The sequence below is a fragment of the Trichomonas vaginalis genome, chromosome V (genome assembly GCF_026262505.1).
Source record: "Trichomonas vaginalis G3 chromosome V, whole genome shotgun sequence".
Lineage (NCBI taxonomy): Eukaryota > Parabasalia > Trichomonadida > Trichomonadidae > Trichomonas > Trichomonas vaginalis.
This window is the reverse complement of record NC_067207.1, coordinates 11,896,488-11,913,500: the sequence shown is the minus strand read 5'-3', so window position 1 is coordinate 11,913,500 and position 17,013 is coordinate 11,896,488. Positions and strand designations below refer to the sequence as shown.

The 17,013-nt window shown below is 33.6% G+C and overlaps 4 protein-coding genes across 4 annotated transcripts, besides 1 other annotated feature; 3 read left to right on the top strand and 1 right to left on the bottom strand.

Moving 5' to 3' along the window:
* Positions 1-1,563: 1,563 nt before the first annotated feature.
* TVAGG3_0320720 (ubiquitin-like family) lies at positions 1,564-4,308 on the top strand (the record flags this gene model as incomplete). Its single annotated transcript, XM_001326743.1, has 1 exon — positions 1,576-2,175. One exon carries the CDS (start codon positions 1,576-1,578, stop codon positions 2,173-2,175), a length of 600 nt encoding a protein of 199 aa, XP_001326778.1.
* A 1,028-nt stretch (positions 4,309-5,336) lies between these two features.
* On the top strand, positions 5,337-6,548 carry TVAGG3_0320710 (cyclin-dependent kinase inhibitor 2C-related family; the record flags this gene model as incomplete). Its single annotated transcript, XM_001326744.1, has 1 exon — positions 5,337-6,548. One exon carries the CDS (start codon positions 5,337-5,339, stop codon positions 6,546-6,548), a length of 1,212 nt encoding a protein of 403 aa, XP_001326779.1.
* A 2,988-nt stretch (positions 6,549-9,536) lies between these two features.
* Positions 9,537-13,286, bottom strand: TVAGG3_0320700 (regulatory-associateD protein of MTOR family; the record flags this gene model as incomplete). Its single annotated transcript, XM_001326745.1, has 1 exon — positions 9,537-13,058. The coding sequence occupies one exon, from the start codon at positions 13,056-13,058 to the stop codon at positions 9,537-9,539; it is 3,522 nt and encodes a 1,173-aa protein (XP_001326780.1).
* A 491-nt stretch (positions 13,287-13,777) lies between these two features.
* Positions 13,778-15,106, top strand: TVAGG3_0320690 (60S ribosomal protein L3-related family; the record flags this gene model as incomplete). The annotated part of the gene is made up of 1 exon (XM_001326746.2): positions 13,778-15,025. One exon carries the CDS (start codon positions 13,778-13,780, stop codon positions 15,023-15,025), a length of 1,248 nt encoding a protein of 415 aa, XP_001326781.1.
* Positions 15,107-15,940: 834 nt separating this feature from the next.
* Positions 15,941-16,122: a mobile genetic element.
* The last annotated feature ends 891 nt before the right edge of the window (positions 16,123-17,013 follow it).

The following is a 17,013-nucleotide window of genomic DNA, read 5'->3' as shown; positions in this document are numbered from 1 at the left end:
CTCCTTTACATTTCATGAGATTTTCAATTTATTCTCATAAAATTGACAATTTTATACGTTTAGATGAAAATAAGTGATTTTGGTTGAAATAGAAATTATTATTTGCTTACAGCTATCAAATAGATTTTTGCTATTTTGATTAAAATTTGTAAATCAAATTAATAAATTTTTTCTAAATATCTTAAATATCTGGATCACTCACATATACAATGAATTGAACAATAAAAATAATACAAACTCAACTAAGTTTCCTGTCTTTCAACTAAAAAAAATTATGCAAATTAAATTAAATTGTTTATTCAAATATAAAACAAAGATGAAGTAATTACAGTTATCATAAACTTTATGAATAACTCTGTAATTGGTTCAGATTTTCGTAAAAATATTTTTATTAATATCGATAAGAATACGTTTACCTACTATCACAACATATCGATAAACAAGAGTAGAGTGATTTTTATCATCGAAACTTTTTAAAAGCTGTAAGCTGGAAGGAAAAATCTTGTTTTTTCTGAGTTAGTTGTAGAACTATTGATGCACGAGTTATCATTGTGATGTAGAAGGATGTCAATGTACTGACTGAAGGATATGAAGTGAATTGAATTTCATTGAATTTCAATTTGATCAAAATTTGTTGAAATGATATGAATGTGTCAACATCTGTATCACTCTCTTTCACTCCTTCCCTATTTTTTCGAGAACGAAGCTAGCTCAGCTTTCGCTGAGCGAATTGACACTTTTGATGCCCTAAACGTACATACTCTCAAATTTATCGAAAAAATTATACCACCTAAACTCGTATATTCTTATTTTAAATATGATATTATCCTTAGAATCCACACTAGAATATATTTAAATCAACTTTTAAAAAAGTTCGAATCCTGCGCGTCTCACTTTTTAAATTTTCCAAAAGGAAAATTATATTCTCCTAAAATGAAAACAATTTTCCGAATTGACATCCTTACTTGAACTGATTTCTACATATTATCCTATCATTGAGATATCTTACAGCATAAAATTTTGGATCAATAGAGAATGTGATCTTATCTTCATTAAAATTCTTCACGGAATCGCTAGTTGAAATAAACAATTCTCCACAAATCAAATTCATCATGAATAATATGTTGAAGACAAAAATTAATTCCGAATTTTCTATTCTAAGAAAAACCTTCATACGAAACGAGTAAATTTCCTTAAAATCGCATTCAAACAATTAAAATATACTATTGGATGCAAAGATAAAGAAAATAATTGCAGTAAGAAAGATCGATTTTTCACCGAATCTGATGAAGTCAGGTAAATTTTCTATTTATTATTAAGCACACGAAATAGCACTGGTCGTTGAAACGTTCTCATTCATAAAAATATGGCATAGGATAAATAAACTTTCAGATGTTAGATTGAATAGAAAAACAAAAAACGTTTTTCCCATATTCAAATTGAATACTGTCGATTTTTACGAAATAAAAAACTTTATATCGACCCGTCTAAATATTCTTTATTGCCGAAATTTTATGTTCAAATTCAAATTTACTTTTGAATTTAAATTCAAAAAAACCCATAAAAAAATTGCGGATGGCTTTCTGCGACGATCAGTTGATCATTTACCTGTGTCAACCAAAGCAAATAATAAAGAAGATCTTGGTTCACAAGTCAACTAGAGTGAGCGAATTAAGCAATTTGTTTGCAAACTCACCAAAATGTTTCATTTATCATGGTATGGCCCTTCATTCTTCAATGAAATTAGAGAGTTATGGTATACAGAACTTCGACCACATTGTCGTTCTTCAGGACGAAACAACTCAAACTTATACTCCAGAACAGATTATGTGGATGAATGCGACAAAGGACCAACAAGAATTTAACGATAAATTATATCTCTCTACAAATCTCGCAAGCCAAATGGAAGTTGCACGCTTAAAAGATATAAAAATGTCTAGAATTGAAATGAAACGTCATGCTTTCTTTAAAGTTGCAAGCAGGGCGTTCAATGAATCATCACCCCAATTTGATTTATCTGGAATGAATACAAAGACGGATATACCGAAGCCAAAATTATCTGAAGAACCTCTTCCTCAATTTTGGAATTGTGGAAAGCAACAAAATCTTAAATTATTCCGAAATCACTCGGAACCAAGTATTACATTGGACTCTCCAATTGATGTCAAGGAATAGATTAGTATATCCATATTGTTTGTAGTAATTAATAAATTATCATGCGTTTAAAGGAAATAATCACCCATTTTTTAGTCTCCAGTTTGAAGACAACATTATATCGTAATTGCTTTTCATAGAATTGTATGCTGAAATCTGTTAATAAGGTCTAGTTACATAGTTTGGCATTGAAAAAACGACTTAATTTCCCATAATTGTTGTTGAATTTTTTTGTGGCCTAAAAAACAGCTGTTTCACATTTTGTTTAGCGAAGTTCATAAACCAAATATTTCTTTTCCTAAAATTCTACTGTAAAATTTCAAAATGTTTTTTGCATTATTTTGTCTGTCAACTCAATTTCAGTTCAAAGGCCGCTGGAATGTATCTGTTACAGGAAATAGGATAGATGATGCAAATTTTAGACTAATTATAAAAAAAAAGAAGGGAAATTAGTTGGAAGAACAATTTCGTCTAAAAAGCATGATTTTATACCGAGAAGTTGCATATTAAAGAGTTAGAAGAGGATTCACGCTACGTTCTAATATTGCCGTATTATAGTGAACCAAAATTTGCAGATTTTAGATTCACGAAACAAAACAATGCATTCACATCAAACGTTAATTCAACAGACAAGAAATGGAATGTAACAGCTACAGTTATACCTTCCCAATCCATATCCTTAACAATTCAGAATTATCACAAAAAACAATGGTTTACTTACACAGCTACTTTAATGGAGCCAGGCAGTGGTGGCAAAAATCTTCCGTTTATTTTAATGATGATTGTCCTGTTTCCAATTATAACTTATTCCAGCTTTAAGTTCTTCTCTTCACTCAGAAGGTCTACTGTGCAAAAGCAGAAAGGTAATTGATTTTAGTTGTTAAATAAAGAATATTTGATAAAATAAGAATTTTTCGGATTTTTTTTTATCAATTGGGAAAGAATTTAGCTTTTCAATAATCACTAGACATTCACCTAATGCTTAGGCACATTTCAATATCATGCATACTCATAGATATCGAGGTTTCATCGAAAAAAATTAAAAATAATCTATTTTATTTTAGTAATATCATATTTTATTAATAACAACAAAGAAATATATAATAACACAATCAGAATCAGCATATACTGCTTATTCTAACTGTTATAATGAAATAAATATCGAAAATAATACAAAAAATTATCATAATCAACTACATGATGATTAAAAATCTATAGAAACAGGCAAATCCAATGCACATCGTTCGAAATTCTCTTCAGACTAGTCTGTTTTCAATTGCGTTAGATAATGTAGTAATATCGAGGTTCATTTGAGATAAGTTATACGTAAACTGATCATCAGCACAATTCATTGAGTTGAGCAATATTTTAATCTTTCTTCGCAAAGATCGCGGACTACTTTCAAAGTCGAGAAGAAAGTACAAATTATTTTCATCAATTTTATGAATCCTTTTATATTTCAGAAACAGTTGCTCCATATTATATTCGAAATTATTATTCGTAGCTTTTTCTCGGCCAAAAATTTTGCCTTTATTTAGATATTCAAGAACAGTAGCAAAATCATTGGGTGGAGGTTTACTATTGAAATAAGATTCGATTTTTTTAAATTGTTTTTCCATAAATTCAGTTGATGGTAGAGAAACATCAGTTGAAACCATTTCCGAATTCTCTTCCAGCATATTGTCTAGTTTCTTTTGAAAAACACTCATTGTTTTTTTGCCATTAAATTGGATGTCATGAATCATTTTTTCGAATCTCTTTTCTTGTTGTTCTAAATTCTTTTTTGTTATTATCACAGAGTCTAATTGTTCATGCACGGACTTTTGCTCGTGCAGCACATTCTCTAAATAGATCGTTCTTTCCATTTTTCGTTTATTTAATCGGAAATTCCTTACAAAATTTTGTCATTTCCAGCCAATGTTAACAATTTAAATTGTGAGATTTGAATTTTATTTAACATATTCTTCATTTATGAACCAGACTTCAATCCCAACCCTACCAAGTATCATTCTGATCCAAGCACTTTACTTTCAAAATATTTCGAAAATTCTCTAGAAATTCTCTAATAACTAAAAATATCCTCTAAATTAATTCGATCATGTTAAAAGTCTGTCTATTTATTACCTAATAATCTTTGAAATTGAATGTTAATATGAATATTATTTTGAATAACTCTTAAGATTTATTCAATAAATGCATATATAAACATTCGTCCATTGTATAATAACAGTATATGTTTAAGTTCATATGAGTTTGTTAATCTGTAAATACAATATCATATTCAATCAAAATGTATTTTAAGGGGATTCTGCTAACTAAGTATTGATTGCAACAACATACACAAGAAGGTTTTTATTTGCATCTCAAGTAGAGAAAGAAGATACTTGAATTTTTAGATTTGATTTCGCAAAAAAATGTCAAATTCTATATCTGTTATACAGAAGGAAGATAGAAATAGCATTTGTAACAGAGTTTTCATTGCAGAATGGCCATGAGACTCTAATCTTTAGTACCTGTGGAAAAAAATATAAAAAAATTATTTTTTGTCCAGTCAAATGATCCAAAATCAACTTGGTCCAGACTATTCAAAACAATATGTCGACTTTATTGAGGCATTTGAAAAGCTTTTCCAAATCAAATATAACGAATCTATTGAAGATATGTGTAATACTATTACATACGTTTTGATAACAAAGTATCAGCTTTCGATCAAGCGACTTACCAAGATTATTCTCATGGCATTTCAGTACAATTATTCTTCTAGAGAGAATTAAATAAAAATACTCAAACATATCGGTGCCGACTTTCATAAAATTACGGAAACAAGATTCCCAATGGAGGATTCAATTGAATTTATAGTTATGAATGATCAAATTGATAAGTTCAAAGTATATATTACTCAAAAAAGAATAGTGCCGGAACTATGCTTTCTTGAAATTCCTGATATATCAGGACAATTTGATTGCAATTCTATAAAGTTATCATTGATTGAAGCATGTGCCTATTTTGGATCTGTTAACATTTTCCACTTCTTACTTTCAAATCAAATATGCCAAAAAACACAGAATTGTCTTTGCTACTCAATAATTGGTCGTAATACAGATATTATCAATGAATGTTTGAAAGAGTATAAAATAAATATTAATTATCTCAAACACATTGTTAGTTCACATAATAATGAAATGCTTAAATACATTCTTGATACCAAAGATTTCATATTTGAAAAATGGATTCAAAGTATCAAAAGATCGGATGGTTTTAAATATATAATCAAATATCAAAACTTAAAGGCCGTATTTTTGCTTTTCGAGAAGGATAAAAATTCTATTGTTCCATGGTGTGCTGCATTTCCACAAACAATAGATATTCTCAGAAACAATGAATTTCCTGACAAAACTGATTATCGTTTTAGGAATATAATACATTTTGCATGTAAATCGCAAAATTCTGCTTTTTGTAGAGTATTACTTGCCTCATCTAATAAATTTAGAGTCAATTGTTTCGATAATAAGATTATGACTCCACTACATTACGCTACAAAATTGAATAATAAAGAAGTAGTTGAAATTCTTCTTTTATATGGCGCAGATATCAATGAAAAAGATTGTTATGGAAAAACAGCTCTCCATATTGCAACAGAATATAATAATAAAGAAATATTAGAACTTCTTTTTTCATATGGTGCAAATGTCAATGAAAAAGATTATAATGGAAAAACAGCTCTCCGTATTGCAACAAAACATAATAATCGAGAAATTTTAAAACTTCTTCTTTCACATGGTGCAAATTTTAATGAAAAAGATCAATATGGAAAAACCACTCTTCATTATGCAGTAATATTTTTTAGTAAAGAAACAGCAGAACTTTTACTTTCACATGGTGCAAATATCAATGATAAAGATAATTATGGAAGAACCGCTCTCCATACTGCAATAGAATGTAATATTAATAAAGAAATATTAAAACTTCTTCTTTCATATGGTGCAAATACCAATGAAAAAGATAAAGATGGAAAAACATCACTCCATATTGCAGCATTATACAATAGAAAAGATATAGTAAAGCTTCTTCTTTCATATGGCGCAAATATCAATGAAAGAGATAAAGATGGAAAAACATCTCTCCATATTGCAGCATTACATAGTATAAAAGATATAGTAGAGCTTCTTCTTTCGTATGGTGCAAATGTCAATGAAAAAGATAATTATGGAAATACTGCTCTCTATATTGCAGCAGAAAATAATAATAAAGAAACCGCCAAATTTCTTCTTTCACATGGTGCGAATATCAATGAAAGAAATAAAATTGGAAAGAGCGCTCTCCATATTGCATCATTTCATAATAGTAAAGAAACTGCTGAACTTCTTATTGAACATGGCGCAAATATCAATTAAAAAGATGAATATGGAAAAATGTCTCTTCATATTGCATCATTACATAACAGTAAAGAAACAGCAGAACTTCTTCTTTAATATGGCGTACAGGGTGTCCCACATGGTACTTTGCATCTCAGATTCTGCGCAAGCTAGGAGAAATTTGAAATTATAAATAATATCGCGGTATTTCTATATTTTATAGCTTTTCAAATGTGCAACGAGGATAGTCTTTTATTTAACCTATTTTACAAAATTAAATTCGTATATCCTAAATGTTTCGACATTTATCCAAATTGCATTTCCACTTTACTAACATTTTGAAATTGAAAGTGAATAAAAAAATCGAAAATTCGTTATTTTAACTCATTGTTGTTATTTGATCTATCTCATAAATCCAGATGATAAAAACTCAGGTGAAAACACGCCAATTTTCGCGTATTTTACAATTTTTCATTGAATTATATATTCAATACAATTATAATTTCTGCTATTCACTTAATACCTTCTCATTGCTGTTGATCAATTATCCAGAAATTTTAAATCAATAAATCACTATTTCAAAATATGAAAAAGGAAGAGTTTAATATCTCAAAGTTCTATGAGCATCAACTCTGAAACTCAGCATGATAAATCAGGGCATTCAAAATTTGTTCCATTTCGAAAATATTTTTTTATTTAAATTTTCGATAATAAATGTATTGACTTTAGAAACCACTCATTACATCGCTCTGTAATTGCGAAATCGCATAGGGCTTAAGCAACAAACTCTAATAAAACTCTAATAAAATAGAAAGATTTGTTGAGGAGCTGTGCGAAACGGATCACACGATGCTTACCGTTTGAGAACCTCGTTTATGCGGTCAAACTGGCGGAGACTAGCCATGCAGCTAGCCACCGTGTAATGACCAAAAATGGCCCTGACAAGCATTCAAAAAATTTCAATACTTTACAACGTCAAACCTATTTTTATATGATGCAATAACTTTTATTGCTTTATTTCACCTTGAAACAATGTTACATTTGCCCCATTTCCTAACTATCATTCATGCTCTTCAGTTCATCAGCTGAACATTTACCTATTATACATGATCGAATTTTGAAGTCCTTTTGTGAACAAGCTTGTTTAATTTCAAACACGACAACTATGTTTTCTAATTTTTGCTTTGATGGCGTTTCTATTGTATAATTATATATGCTTTTATTTATTTCAATGTCATAGCAAAAAGGAAAGAAGCTTAATAGCCATCTTATACCACATATTAATGAGAGTTCTGCTATAGACTCTTTTCTGGATAAGACAATGTTTGCACTTAGAAAAGCACCGCTCTTCATATAAATAAAAAATTTTGGTTTAAAGAATATAAGTGAAACACGAGTAAAAGCAAGATAAGGGACTTGATTTTTAATATTTTTGAATCCATATGTGAGAATCATAAATAAAATTCAGTGATTTTGGTGAAAGATCTGAGTGGTATTGCTCTTTGCCGATTTTGGTCCAAGAAGGATTTCGACATTATGGCATGCATCTAAATATTGGTATATTTGCTTAGAAATCTATTTTATCCGATTGAACCCAAAAAGTGTCAATTATGGATAATTCTATTGCCGAAGAAATTGAAGCAAATGCCTCACGATGCGCTGATATTCATGCTCAAAACCAGTTTATAAGTGCATATGTGATATATGGCATCTTTTACTTCGTTCTTTTCGCCTTTGCAATTTTTTCATATCTTCGAACTAAAGCACGATTTGTAAAACTATCTACAGACATGAAAATATCTCGATTGTTTATTATATTTATGCTGATATTAAAGTCCGCTGTCATGTTTACTTCGGCAATTTTGAAAAGAAAAGAAACTGTCAAGCATCTATCATTTTTCATGACAACATTTCCAGGCTACATCGTTGATATATCGTTCTGCCTGATCTTGATTACTTGGTGTAACTTATTTTTAACGTTTGTTAGTTCTAATCTACATTGTACAATAAAAACAATCAAATACACATCAATAGCGCTTACTCCTATATCAGTAATTGTATTTTTTCTAACGTTTTTTGTTCAAATTACAGTTTCTCAAACAAAAAATATTCTTCGTGATTTTGAAAACTACTTTGCATTGTCAGTTGATTTAATACTTGCTATTATATTTACTGCATTCATTGTATTGATGTTTTATGCAATGGAAGTAAGGTTATCTTGTTCATCGTTTTCTGGCGATCAAGTTGTTCTTGGACTTTGTATTCTTGCAGCATTTGGACTATTCGTACGCGTTGTAATGAGAATTTATTTCCAAGTGATGATTTCTCGCCATTCAGCGATTGACGTCGTTTGTTCAGTTGGCCAATTTGTTAGCCTTGTCATAAGGGAGCTTTTCGGCCAAATAATACCTTTCTTCTTTATTTTATTTACAGATCTTTTTATTAATACGAATAACGTTCAATTGTCATTTGATCACTCAGAACTCTTGGATCCACATTGATCAATGTATATTATATTCGACCTTTTTTTTACTTCCGGATTTGGAAATTTTATTTTCAAATTATTTTTTATAATTTCTATGCTTTTCATGATATTCTTATGTTTTATTTTTCATTGATAAACGCTATCAAACTAATACTTTTTGTTTTTTCATAAATATTTTTCAATATTTTTGAAAATCATGAAGTAGATCATTTTTTAATGGGCTTGCTTTGAGTAATTATGATATTTATCTACACTAAGCTTAAAGCAAGTTCAAATTGAAGAGATAAAGCAGATAATTTACAAATATTTGTTTGAAAAAGCATTAAATCAACATGTAAAGAATTGTTTTCTCATAAGACTATTATCATCAAACTACTGTATTGTTATTAAGCTATGTTACACATATATAGAAAAATAAATTCAAGAATTAGATCTCAATATTTTTATTTAGAATTAGATCTTGAATCAGGGATTTGAAATACTTAATATCTTTTAAACTTATATATTTATATATCTAAAAACTACAAAATATAAAAAAATACTTACAAATTATGAATTTCATATTCATAAAGTTTTCCATTTGCTGAAGCAACGGAAACAATAGGCAATGAATTATGGAATTTCACGCAAGCGCAACTTCCAGCGTCTTTCATATTATGCATAATCTTTCCATCAAATGAAATCAAGCTTGGCGACGCTTTCTTTGATGACAAGCACAGAACTGATGATGACTTCATTACATCGAATGATCTAATGCAGTCATCATCAATGCTCATCAAGTTCGTCATTGACTCAAAATTCGTCCACTGAGAAACTTGTCCGTTTTCGTGAGCCGCGAAGAAGGTTCTTTCTCCGGATGACTTGATATCAACTATTCTTGACATATCCATGACATTCGCGTTGATAACAAGCTGGTAATTGTCAGCTCTGACATCTAATAAAACTAATAAGCCTGTGTTGTAGCCAACAACGACCTCATTGCCATTGGGGCATGCCAACAAGCTCGTGATTACGTTATCTTTGTTGTTGGCCGTTGGCAGCCACTCATTAATTAATTTTTGAGATCCGAAATCCCAAAGTTTTACAGCGCCGCAGTTTCCACGTGCTGTTAGGAATTTCTTGGAGTTATCTGGCATCATTGAGATGAGCTGTGGCGACTTTTGGAGTGGAGATCCGTCGCATCTGAAACAACACAAAGGATACAAAGATTGCATGTCCCAGAAGTAGCAGCATCCATTGTCTGTACCGCATACACTGTAATTATTGTTCCCGATGTTAACAACATCTAAAGAACTAACTGTTGAACTTAGCCTTAATTTATTAATCTTTCCGTCCTCTTTAATATAGCTTACTGACCCATCATAAAAACCGCATGCGATAGCTCTCGAATCGTTATCGAAAGACAGCGACGTGATAGATCCTGGGAACGAGTAAGTCTTGGAGAGTGTTATATTAGTCGTCTCCAAGAAATCAATCGGCGCCGCCGTGAAAATTTTACTCGATGAATCTTCTGACACTTTTTCTGACATGTAACCATTTACGACCAAATCTTGAACAGCCATTTTATACAAAGCGTCGCCACCTGAATCGCATGAAGCAGGTTTTGGCTGGTTATCATTCGAGGATGGAACGGATGTCTCATCATCACTGGATGAACTGGAAAATTGAGATGGAAAACTGCCAGGACTCGAAATCATCTCAAAATTCGATGTCGCGGAGACAGGAGCTGAATTTGCATTGGATGTTTCGCGACCCCTGTACGTCTGGACACCAGACAGACCTTCTGTTGTCTGATTTATCTGTCTGGCGTGCTTCCTGACGCTTGGATGTGGATCGTCACACATAAATTGTGCGAAAAACATCGCAATGGAGATGAATCTCCGCAAGGAATCGTTTCGACGCATTATATCTTGCACAGTACGACATAATGCACTGAAGTCACTTATTAATTGGCCAAGTGAAGTGACCGAATCATTGTCCGACCACGAATCAATTAAAGATGCGAATGTTTGATGGCCGAGTTTGCCAATTGCCGTGTTCCCTGGTATCTTATCGCTATATATCGACAAGAATCTCCTTACAAACAGGATGAAATTGAACCTGACAACGTAATTTGCGTCAAATCCGCACAACATGCACAGACCAAAGAGCTGCATGTTGACAATATCCTGTCCGCTTTGCAGGAGACATGGAGTGGTGGCGATGGCGGCCGCTGAAACAAGCGAGGAGTGGTTCAAACAGAAAGATGCTGTTTGAATGTGGAGTCCTGCACCGTAGAATTGGAAAAGATCAACACCGAAGGAGTCAAACATCCTTCTTTGTATTATTAATGACCATAAACTTAAAAGTTCTGTTGATGTTTCTAACATTTTTCTTAATTTGAGTACAAACTCCTCTGAAACTGCAATTTGCCGCATTTGTTCGTTGTTAGGGATCAATGTGGCAATAATTACAGACACTAGAGCCCTTGTATTGTCAGGAAAGTTCGTATTAAACAAGGCAGATTCTAATAATTTCATATCATACTTTTCTTTGAAGTTTGTGAAGCTCCTTGTGCTTTCAAACATCACAATGGCCAAGTACGCTGCAGCGTGGAACGAAGAAGGGTCGTTTAAGAAAGAATCAGATAATAATGTTGAAAAAATGAAGTCAATTGTAGCGTATTTGGTCAAAACCTTCCTTGCATCAGGTGATGATGACGCGTACTTCGCAAGTAACTTGAAACAACGCGATCTCTGTTCGAAATCTGGCGGAAGATGAAATAAAATAACAAAAATATGGATTGCGAGCTCCATGGCCGTGTTATTATCCAAAGAAGCCGAAAATGTCGTCAAAGCCCTTTGGAAAATATCATTATGGAAAGAAGGAGTCAAAGTTAAACCACTAAAAACCGAAATGTCGATTGCAGTCCTCAAATGCTGCCATAAAGGATGCATAGATAAATCAGGAAGTAATGGGAATGACGTTGGATGAACGTGGAGTGGTCTAAGAAGAAATTGGGCCAATAAGAAATTTCTAAATAAAGTTGTAGTCAAATCATCAGCGGAAAAGATAGATTGGTAGATATGTAATGGAATGGCTTCGGCTGCTATGGCGTCTGTAATGGTATTTAGCGTTTTTGTGAGGGAATCATGCAAAGGAGTCAATTCATTCTTTTCATTGCAGATTTTTAGGAGGTATCCGTCTAAATCTCGCAATGGGAAGTCATCGTTGACCAATGTTGTCCTATAATATTGTAAAATATGGCATAATATTGCGGTTCTTATCGGAGTTAAGAGACAAGATGTAAGGAAATCACGTGGAAGGTGCGGATCTGCTGGTAATTGCTCATTTGCGCTTGTTGCACAGAAGCAAAACCAATCAGACCAGTTAGTTTTCGTAGATTTTGTTCGAGATTTAAAATCTGCTATGTTTTTGATCACTTTGAATGCACATTCTGCGTATGAACAGTCGAAAATAAACCATGTAGGTGGTTTGAGAGCATCAAAAAGATCACATAAAGGATAATCGACGAATTTGTTTGTTTTTTTATCAAATGCATATATGCATTCCTTTATTTTTGGAAAACCATAGCCAATGTAATGAAATAGAATCCTCCCAGTGGTAATTTCTCTTCTCATTGTGGCAATATTTTGTAATTTTTCAATAGAAGGGGCGACTTGGAAGAAAAATCTTAATTGTTTCTTTATGGAGACATATTTATCGTGAAAGTATTCTTGTACATATGACGAGAAATCGCTGGGCAGCGTTTTACTCATGTTTCTCCACATATAAATGGTTGGTTTATCAGTGAAATATTCAGAATCCGGTGGAGGAAAGTAAATGGAAGATGAGCAAAGGAGATATGCGCATGCTACTTGATGGATTTGATTATTTGGATGAGAGAAAATTGGAGTATTTAACTTGTTAATATCGTAAATGGAATCAGTATTGTGTGGTATTGTTGAATCTACTGAGTTTTTGAATTCTTGTGGTTTAAATAATTGAGTTAATGAATCAAGTGGAAGAGAAAAAGTATCCTGATCATCGCCATCAATGTCATAGCCATCACCATCACTGGACATGGTGCCACTATAACTTTGATCTGATAATTCTATATTTGAAATGTCTAAAGGAGTACTTTTCTTCATCGGAATTTTTGATTTTCAGATAAAAGTTGATCTATTGAGGCACCCATCAGCAATCTTATTGTGCAAACAGATTGTCAACAGCAAGACAAAACATATTCAACTGATTTCACAGGGATTTTAGAGTTAGAAAAACCAGATCAAATTTCAATAATAAATATAGCCTATGAAACAATGAGTGTTGATCATATCTCAAATATAGGAAGCATTCTTGGGGATAAAATGCATTGAAAGCATAAAAAATATATTCAAAATATATACAATGCATTTGAGATTATTGTAATCAAGTAAAATGCATTCTCATATTAAGTGTATATAGATGTTAAATGAAATATTTTATAATGATGCAAATATAATTCCTCATAAGATAAGATCTCTAATTAAGAGTATTAACATTAGTTGATGTTAATTCTTTCAGTGTGTGATTATGAGATGGGGATAGGCGAAAGCCAAAATTACTTTCAACTCAATTCGATAATCTGAAAATTCTGAATCAATGGACAAATTTAAAATAATTAGAATAAGGAATATGTTTAGGAGCTATTTCGAAGATGATGCAAAAAATTGAAAGGAAATGATGTCTTCAATAAACGTGACAAGGCTCCATATAAAAGTGACTAGGCCGTCTAAAAAGTGACGAGAACTCATTCGTTTGAATGTCTCACCGCAAATTCAACGCTCCACGCCGTGGTTCCCTCGGCTTCCTCCCACGTGGCCGTTCCCATGCCGTCCGTGGCCGTGTACGCTCATGGCCAAAGGATGATGCTTCCCAGAAGCCACATCTTTGCGCTTTCATCGGCTACAAGGCTGGTATGACACACGTTCTCCGTGATGTTGTCCGTCCAAACTCCCGTCTCCACAAGAAGGAAGCTTGTGAACCAGTCACAATCCTCGAAACACCACCAATGTTCGTTGTTGGTATCATCGGCTACAAGCCAACAGTTGAGGGCCTCAAGCCAGTCACAACAGTCTGGGCTTCCTACGTCAACGAAGAAGTCAAGCGTAACTACTACAAGAACTGGTACCAGTCCAAGGCTCGCAAGGCTTTCTCCTGCCTCTCCAACGGCAAGGCTGCTGAGAAGCGCGAGAAGCAACTCGAAGAACTCCAGAAGGAGGCTACAGTCATCCGTGTCATCGCTCACACACAGTCCGCCAAGACAACAACACGCGGTGTTGATGCCAACGAGCAAGGCGCCAAGAAGGTCCTCAAGGGCAACCACCTTGGCCAGAAGAAGGCTCACATGATCGAAAACCAGATCAACGGTGGCGATGTTGCTGCTAAGCTTAACTACGCCAAGTCCATCCTCGAAAAGGAGATCAAGGTCGCCGATGTCTTCACAGAGGGCGAACAGATCGACACAATCGGTGTTGGCAAAGGTTTCGGTTGGGAAGGTGTTATCCACCGTTACGGCACAAAGCGTCTTCAGAAGAAGACTCACCGTGGCCGCAGGAAAGTTGCTTGCATCGGCCCATGGAACCCAGCTCGTGTTCTTTGGTCAGTCGCTCGTTACGGCCAGCGCGGTTGCCACCACCGTACAGAGATGAACAAGCGCATCTACAGAATCGGTGCTGCCGAAGTTGAAGGAAAGATCAACGAGGGTGGTTCTACATCCTTCGATCTTACAAAGAAGTCAATCAACCCAATGGGTGGCTTCCCACACTACGGCCTTGTCAAGGATGACTTCCTCATGATCAAGGGCTCCGTTGTCGGCACAGTCAAGCGCGCCATCACACTCCGCAAGACAATCAACATCAATACACGCCGTATCGCTACAGAAGAAATCAACCTCAAGTGGATCGATACAGCTTCCAAGTTCGGACACGGCCGCTTCCAGACAAAGGAAGAACGCTCCAAGTTCCTCGGCAAGCTGAAGATCTCAAAGAAGAACGAGAATCAGCAGTAATTAGATATAATACAGGGCATAGAAAGTCCTATTTAGCTTTAAGCAAACTAAAATTTGCTTTTGAATTTATTATTAACAAAATACATCAACTTTTCCTATATATAATATATAACGTTTCCAAATTTTTCGTGTTCAAAAATTGCTGACGGGTTCAGATGCCGATCAAATGATAAATTTTTCGAATTCACTCAGACTTTTCAGAGGATTGAGTGACAACTCAATCCTCTGAAATAGTCTGTGATAATTCTTAGTCTCTACATTATTTCAATATAAGCTCCATTTTTAAACTGTTTTTAAAAATCGAGCATTGAAAATTATGTTGAGACTTTCAAATACACACGAAAATATAGATCCAAGGTGATGTGATTTTTGCATCCCTGGGATGGACGATACACCCAAAGTGTCACCTTTTTGGGATAACATGAATTTTAAATATCATGAGAGTTCTGCAAACCATATGCACAATATCTATTCAGCCTGACTTCTTGTATATATGAGTTAGACTTCTTAAATATTGTGCTTGGGGCGATATAAGCATTTCCGAGATTACCATCGTGCTCTATAGTATGCTACTTCTCCCTGGTTCTAGCTCAGTTCCAAGGATATTGGCGTTCAAGGATTTGGCAAGGTCCTTCCGAAGTCTCTCATTCGATGAGAGATTTCGGAAGAATCTTGCCTTAAAGTACTCCAACTCTTGTTCTTTTGTTCCTAAATAGTGAGAAAAGTTATTTGACTACTTAAGGTAGAGATTATCCGAGGTCCCTCATTTGATGAGAGGCCTCGGATAATCTCTGCCTTAAAATTGTACACTTGTAGTCCATGAGAGTGTAAGTATACATTGATAGGACAGCTTTCTTCTGAAGTCTTAGATTTGATGAGAACCTCAGAAGAAAACTGTCCTATTTTATAGTAAAAGGAGTTTCAGGAGCTCCAAAGCTCCCTTTCGTAAGGATTAGGAGCTTTGGAGCTCCTGGTTCGTAGATGTGTTTCGCATCTTTCATCAGAAGAGGCCCAAATGGTAAATAGCCTCTGCTGATGAGCTTCAGGAGCTCCAAGGCTCCCTCTCGTAACGATTAGGAGCTTTGTAGCTCCTGAAGGTAAGGTAGGATTGCTCTGATCTCAAATCAGTAGATGCCATGCCTCATTATGAACTCTACTGACAAGAGATCAAGAGCTCCAAGGACTCCCTTTTTAGTTAGTGGCGTTCTCACCATTTAGTAGGATTGCTGATCCTACTAATGAAGTGATCACTTAGTATACGTTTTGAATAAATTGAATTTTTTTAGAATTTAGTATTTTTTATAGACATCACATGTATATTATAAATACATAAATATATTCTTTAATTCAAAAAATTCAATTCGGTTTTGGGATGGGTATCCCAGCCCCAAGTATTCAATTTTATTCAATTTTTTAAGAATTTTGGGTTGGGATGCCCAGACCAAAACAAGCTTTATATTTTGATGTGTAGATACGTATGTGTGCATCATTGTTGTGTTATATATTATGTTTTTAATGAAAAAAAAATCTGATTCAAAAAAAATTATCACTAATTAGTTGATAATATAAAGAAAAAATAGATAAATTGTATGTTTTGAGAGTATTTATCCACATTCACTCATATGAATTTCATTAAATAGTGTCTTTTTACTTCCAAATTTATTTTGAATTATTGAAATCAAAGAAAAAAATCAAAAAAATTTCTCGAAATTTTTATTTTCAAAAAAAATTTGGATTTTATATTGAAAACTGACACTGGGAGGACGATAGGGCTGGGATTGGAGATACCCCGCTCACTTGGGAAAAATACGGATCTATACACGAAAACAATAAAATCAAAAAAAAAAAAAAAAAAAAAAAAAGGTATTGGGGCTTCCAGGGCTGCGCCCCTCTAGCCCCCTGAAGATGTTTAGTATAACATGCAGTTTATATAAAATGAGGTTTTTTTGGGGTGTGGGGCCTTCCAGGCACTTCGTGCCTTCTAGCCC